This window comes from Leopardus geoffroyi, chromosome D4 (genome assembly GCF_018350155.1).
Source record: "Leopardus geoffroyi isolate Oge1 chromosome D4, O.geoffroyi_Oge1_pat1.0, whole genome shotgun sequence".
Lineage (NCBI taxonomy): Eukaryota > Metazoa > Chordata > Mammalia > Carnivora > Felidae > Leopardus > Leopardus geoffroyi.
This window is the reverse complement of record NC_059342.1, coordinates 88,908,611-88,915,392: the sequence shown is the minus strand read 5'-3', so window position 1 is coordinate 88,915,392 and position 6,782 is coordinate 88,908,611. Positions and strand designations below refer to the sequence as shown.

Sequence of the window (6,782 nt, the reverse complement as noted above, 5' to 3'; positions counted from 1 at the left end):
CATTAGGAAAACCGATGCATGGGAATTCTAGCATTCCTCTGTGAGAATTCCAGCCTCTTGTTTTTCGCCCTGAATTATGCCAAAGTTAATGCATTACTACTTCAGCTACAGGACGAAGACAGCTTTTCTTTTCCCACCTGCATTTGTTTCCATGTTCCTCACAGCACCCAGAGAATTCATTCCATTATCGATAATTCAACTTCTTACAAATCACCCTAAAGGCAGGACAGATTAAGGCAGCCTGCTAGAGATGTACTCGCATCTATCACCAGAAGGATCATGCAATGGGAAATAACATTCCAGCCAAGCAAAAGGCTGCTTGGTTAACTTTATTCTTCTATTCGACTGCTGGGTTGACGTCACTAACTATATTCTTCAACGTCGTACTTGTGCTGCAGAGGTGGAAATAGAGGCCAAAACGGACAATCTGGGGGTCAGGGAGGCTGTGTTGTTTGTAGGGGCAGTTTCATGGGGGCTTTGTGCCTTGTGAACTGATGGTGAGTAGAAGACAAAAGATTCTCCGTATTATTCCAGGATGGGAGGCCACTTGGCTGGAACACCACGTGCTTTTAAAGGCTCGAAACTACCCCTAGTGCCGGACTCTGCAGGCAACCTAAGGGACTGGCAGTACATTCCCCAGGCTTTGCCTTAGAACAAGAGAGAGCAGCCCTTTGGGCCGGAGGCGGCCCAGTGTGGGTTAAGGAATGAGTTTCACGGTTCTCCGCTGAGCCACACTTGGGGACCACAAATCAGCTTCTTCAGTTTCAAGAACTGCTCCACTCAGGTACACGCAGTCCTGTCCTTCAGAGGCCTCTCTTCATCCCTCCTGTTCTAAAAGCCTCTGGCGCGTTTCCATCACTATTTCCTCCATTATTTCTGGCTTTAAGATGTCTTTGATCTAAAGAAGAAAAGGTATTTGCTCAGAAAAGAAATCAACCATAAGCAGCCATAAGCCAATCCAAACGCAGAAACCGAGCATGGCTACCATAAACCCTCTGTACTCCTTTCATCTGTCAGAGGCTAAGTACTGCGAGACAGGATCTGCTACAACCAGCTTAACAAGTCATCAAGAATCCATGGTATACAGTGACAGGAGCAGAGACATTCTCCCGGCATTCACTAACAAGCTACAATTTGGGATGGGCAAGACGAAGTCCTGACAGCTGATGTCATACACTAGTCCCCCCAGGGGCCCCCACCCCGCCCCCCCCCCCAAATCCTCGGACTGACACTAGACGTTGAGGACGTTACAAGCATCTTGGGGAAACATCTACCAGCCACCCGGGAGGGCTGTCCGCCAGATCGGGTTCGTACCGACGGACGCGGTAAAGGTATCTGGGAGACGTGCTTGCTATCACTGAGCAGACATGGGAGCAGACGACAGACACGCAACGCCGACTCACAGACCGATGGGGAAAAGGGAAGGCCCAGGCGGAGTACCTGATGCGGAAGGGACGCCTCATAGCAATACAGGATACTGGTATCGTACAACATCATCCTCTGAGTGACCAGCGAGACGATGCAGTTCCGAAGCCGGGAGATCACCTCTCGGTCAGCGAGGGAGACAGGCTACCGGCGGACGCGAAGGGAAAATAGAATCAGAACGACAGGAAGAGGACAGTCCCAGCAAGTCACAGAAATCACTTCTAATTTAAACAGTATCAACTCTGGGACTCCCAACCAACCAAACGGCTAGCTCCGAGGGAGACGAAGACAGATGACCCTTCAGTTGCTGTTACCCTGTAACTTGCTACTTCTGGCGACAAAGATCAAACCAGTTCCATTCCATCTCTTGAGAAAAAGAGAACGCGTGGGGCGCCTGGGTGGCTCAGTCCGTTAAGCGTCAACTTCGACTCAAGTCATAATCTCGCGGTTTGTGAGTTCAAGCCCCACGTTGGGGTCTCTGCTGTCAGAGCCCACTCCGGATTTTCTGTCCCTTTTTCTCTCTGGCCTTCCCCACTGGTTCTCTCCCTCTCCCTCCCTCCCTTCCTACCTCCCTCCCTCCCTCTCTCTCTGGCTCAAGATAAACAAACTTAAAAAAATAAAAAGAAAAGGGGTGACTGGGTGGCTCCGTTGGTTAAGTGTCTGACTTCAGCTCAGGTCACGATCTCACGGTTCGTGGGTTCGAGCCCTGCCCCGGGCTCTGCGCTGACAGCTCGGAGCCCGGAGCCTGCTTCGGATTCTGTGCCCCTCTCTCTCTCTGCCCCTCCCCTGCTTGTGCTCTCCTCTCTCAAAAGTTAAGTACTTTTTTAACGTTTTTCTTTTTAAATAAATAAAAAGAGAAAGAGAAGGCAACAATGTTCACGAAGACATCTCGACGGAGACCCACGCTAACACGGACGACAGCAACCATATGGTTTAGAGACAGCCAGCCCGCCTGTCCCAGAAGCACAGCGAAGACTGAGCACCGCGCCGCCACGAGGGCAGCAGCAGCAGCGTTTCCTCACCTCCAGGTTTGCAGTGAGGCCCCCTGCATCCTCTTCTTTGTGGCCAGGCGTCGGGTAGATCCAGATGAAGCCGTTGGTGCCCAGAATCACGGACGCACCACACGGCAGGTCATGGAAGTGAGTCTTCTGCCGCTTCACCAGGGAGGGGGACACCTGGACCAGAACCCCCTGACCTAGCTGGAGGAACACAGCACACGCGAAGTCACCGCAGGGTCACCCGTGCAGTGCGGGAAGAGCGGACCACAGGACGCGCGTCCTCGCTACGGCAGAAGCAGGGCCGCTCCTATCAGCAGCCTCAGTCAGTCACTGGACGCACACACACCGGAAACATTCCCGGAGAAGGCTTCCGGATGCAGAGGTGGTTCATGAGGCCGGAGAGAAGGGGATTTTCCATACTCTCCTGCCACCTTCCCGTCATCCCAGGGTCGCCGCGCCAGCAGTCAGAGCAGCCGGAGCTAACGAGGACGCGAGCCCGAGCCTGTTTCGGGCCAAGGCGCACTGTCCCCGTTCCACCTCGATCCCAACCACCTACCTTGCCCGTGAGATGCGTGCCGCCGGGCAAGAGGACTGGCCAAGGGCGGGGTGCAAATCCACCCCGGGTCCTGGCAGGACCGCTCCAAGCCCTGATCCCGCTGAGGGAGGGTCTGCAGGACCCAGTCCCGCGAAGGTCGGCACACGCGGTGTGGCAATTCTACCCACTTCAAGGCTGTGAGCGTGGCTGGCCGTGGCCGCTCCACCAGGGAACAGGCTTCTGTTCCACTCAGGAAACGAAAAGGTTCACCCAGATGAAGCCAAGAGACTAGCGAGTCGTAATTTGTTTTAGAAAGTATGCTGTCGGGGCGCCCGGGTGGCTCAGTCGGTTGAGCGACCAACTCGGCCTCAGGTCATGATCTCGCAGTTGGTGGGTTTGAGCCCCGTGTCCGGCTCTGGGCTGGCAGCTCGGAGCCTGGAGCCTGCTTCGGATTCTGTGTCTCCCTCAATCTCTACCCCTCCCTCGCTCATGCTCTGTTACCTCTCTCTCTCTCAAAAATATTAAGAAAATAAAACAAAAAATAAAGAAACTATGCTATCGTTAAAAAAAATAACAGCCTCAGTAACGTAACCTCATACAACACCTACAAGAAAAGCAGTGACATTTCATTTAGAGGCTCAAGTGGCAAACCAGCCCTTCCTAATAATGAATGATACCCATTTGATTGACTGGACATTTGTCTGGAGCCAAGGCCATCGGGTTTCAATGCACCACCTCCCCTCGCTCCCAGGACAGCCTCTACCCCTGGCCCCTGCGTAAAGCGGCAATGCCCCCAGGAGGGAACAGACACAGCAGGGCCTCCGGGCCCACGGTCACAAGAGCTCTCCTGCCGCAACATCACCTCAGTAGCAGGAGATTAAAAGCTGTCGTTCGTTACACTACTGACCCACAAACCAGCCGGTGTGTGGGATGCCAGCCTGTAACGCTTAACTTCTGGGGTTCTTCAGGGCCGAAATCCAGAGCCTTGGGGATTCAGAAAAGGATATGAAGTCTCAGCTAGCATACAGGAACAGCAAGAGTCCAACTTACTTTTCCGTATTTCAGACTCCTTGTGTGCAGAGACACCGCTCCATCAGAGAACACTGCCTGGACTTCCGCCTGGCCAGGGTGATAAAGGAACACACACTTTCACGTCACCTGCCTTCCCTGTGTCCCTGATCCTTCCTCTCCTCCTTCCCTCCCATCCCCAACAGTCCCACTCGCAGCCTTAGACAGACCCAGAGGACATCAATGGGACCTAATCTCTCTCCTCCTTGGTTCTCGTGAATATCTTGACACGAACAACACCTTTTCTACTCCCTGGATCAAAGCTAACGTGGCCATGAAAAGTGGAGTCTAGCTTAAGGCACGGGCCACCGCAAGTTACAAAACCCACAGAAAGGACTTGAGGCAGCAGGTCTGAATAAGAGCCGGAGAGTCCGGTTGGGTTAAGGAGGTGGAGAAAGACTGCAGCGGAGCCCCTGGCCTTGATCTAGGATTCAGATCCCCGCCAGGACATGTTTCTCCTGGTGGAGACATAAAATTTAAGCCCCATTTCCCAGTTCCATGTGAAACATAAAGATGCTGTAATGCAAGGTGCAGGATACACTGATAAGGTCCCCTTCCTGCAAGAAACCTCTCATGGCCAGCTCATCTTCCGCAGATCTTCTCCTCTGAAATACACAAAGAGATGACATTGCTTAAGTCAGACAGATCCTGCAGAAAGATCTCTCTCCACCTACTTTCTCTTTCACTTCCTCGTGAGATCTCTGGAACCACAGTATTCAAACACCAGAGTAGGTAGCCAGTGTCACTCAAGGAAAACCAGAGCGATAGCCACTACTTTCTGTCTCACGGACCTTCCCACGGCTCCTCTTCCCCTCTCCCGCCCTCCTCTGGATAATATCCCAAGTCCTTCCACGCTACTGAAAACCCTCCCAATCGTGCCCAGCCCACTTTTCCACACTCACCTTCCGTGGCGGCCCTCCATGCTCCAGTAGGCCCAGACTACCTCCTGCCTGACTTATCTTTATTCACACGTTTCCCATTAGCTCAGATTCCCTGTGAAACTCTATCCATCCTTCAAAGATCAACTCCAGCGCCCCACTTTCCGATGAGCGCGCACTCCTTTTGTACGAGCGCACGCCTGTGTATCCTTCCGACTGCCGGGTATTTAGATCACTTATTTCGTTTCCCCTACTCATCGGTACACTCTTTCAGGAACTCGGTCATGCCTCCTTTATCTTGCGTTCTCTGGAGAAACTAGCACAGTGAGCCTCTTTGCAATACATGCTGGACTGAAGAGAAAGGCAAACCGTGGCATTTTACAAAAGGTACTGCAGTGGCCTGGAATAACCAAATGCCATTCAATTCATGAAAAGCTAATCTAAGCACAACTTTCCAAGGCACACATTCACTGTGCAAAGCTGATACACCCAGGAAAGGAAAATGGGCATCAAGCATCTGAGAGCTTCTCTTTTGGGATCGCTCCCCATGGCTGTTCCAAATCCTACCACATACCAATTGCTGCTTATTTGGGGAGGCCTGGGCCAAGTAAAAAGCCTATGTGTGGAGCGCGTGGGTGGTTCAGTCAGTTAAGCCTCCGGCATCGGCTCAGGTCACTCTCTCCTCCTGGCTCATGAGTTCAAGCCCCTCATCGGGCTCTGTGCTGACAGCTTGGAGCCTGAAGCCTGCTTCAGATTCTGTGTCTCCCTGCCTCTCGGCCCCTCCCTGGCTCGTGCTCTCGCGCTCTCTCTCAAAAATAAATAAACATTAAAAAAATTTTTTTTTTAAATCTTGAAACTGTAGGGGCGCCTGGGTGGCGCAGTCGGTTAAGCGTCCGACTTCAGCCAGGTCACGATCTCGCGCTCCGTGAGTTCGAGCCCCGCGTCGGGCTCTGGGCTGACGGCTCAGAGCCTGGAGCCTGTTTCCGATTCTGTGTCTCCCTCTCTCTCTGCCCCTCCCCTGTTCATGATCTGTCTCTCTCTGTCCCAAAAATAAATAAACGTTGAAAAAAAAAAAATAATAAATAAATAAATCTTGAAACTGTAAAAAAAAAAAAAAAGTGTACGTGTAATCTAGACAGCAAACAAGACTAAAAGAGGCAACCTCACTAAAAGCAAAGTTCTCTAGTGGAGGAACAGACACCAGCATTCTTGCTAGCAAACTACAGTACCGGCCTGGAGACCCTTACCAGCTCTCCTCCAGGAAGGTTCATAGATGAGAGAAGCAAGACTGAATCCAGCCTAGAGTTGGTCTCTACCTTCCACCTCTTCTGTTGAACCTGCAGAGAAATTTCACGGTTGGACAGACTTCAGGGGCAAGAGCTCATATCATAAGCAACCAATAATCCCTACTACAACAAGCCAACTGTTTACCTCAAAGGGCACAAAGAGTCCAATGCAATTAATGCCCACTTGCATCACTACATAGGGAATGACTATCCCAGCCATTCAGCCACCAGCTTGCTTTTACTTTGTAAAAACCCATCTGGTATCAACTTTACCTCTGTGATTCTCCCCACTACAATGTCTCCTACTTCACCATTATATCTGAAAGATAAAACAAAAGGTTGTCCATCAGTAAAAAGACCTCATCACAAGACCAAGCATCATTCGTGATTTCGGTTAAACAGGATGAGGGCCTTAATTACATACCACATTTAAATATGGTAAATTCACGTAACTATGCTTTTTAAATTTATTTTCCCGGAACTGATAACTTCAAACATTCCTACATGTATAAAGTCTTCGTTAATTATTCTTAGACAAACCATTTATTCCAAACAGTTCATTAAGCCCGTAACCCCTACTTTGTTAATTACG

General features: G+C 51.0%; 1 protein-coding gene and 1 long non-coding RNA gene across 2 annotated transcripts in view; one reads left to right on the top strand and one right to left on the bottom strand.

The window, feature by feature from the left end:
- Positions 1-292: 292 nt before the first annotated feature.
- Positions 293-6,782, bottom strand: part of EXOSC2 (exosome component 2) — a 9,423-nt gene continuing 2,933 nt past the window's right edge. Inside the window, exons 3-9 of the mRNA XM_045468164.1 lie at positions 6,464-6,509; positions 6,152-6,241; positions 4,566-4,631; positions 4,009-4,077; positions 2,448-2,624; positions 1,441-1,569; positions 293-898 (exon numbers count right to left, since the gene is read on the bottom strand). Of these exons, the coding sequence (XP_045324120.1) occupies positions 818-898; positions 1,441-1,569; positions 2,448-2,624; positions 4,009-4,077; positions 4,566-4,631; positions 6,152-6,241; positions 6,464-6,509 (658 nt within the window). The 3' untranslated portion in view covers positions 293-817. The remainder of the gene's footprint in view (positions 899-1,440; positions 1,570-2,447; positions 2,625-4,008; positions 4,078-4,565; positions 4,632-6,151; positions 6,242-6,463; positions 6,510-6,782) is intronic.
- LOC123592802 overlaps positions 5,182-6,782 on the top strand; it is a 15,567-nt gene continuing 13,966 nt past the window's right edge. Inside the window, exon 1 of the long non-coding RNA XR_006709944.1 lies at positions 5,182-5,291. This is a non-coding gene — a long non-coding RNA (uncharacterized LOC123592802). The remainder of the gene's footprint in view (positions 5,292-6,782) is intronic.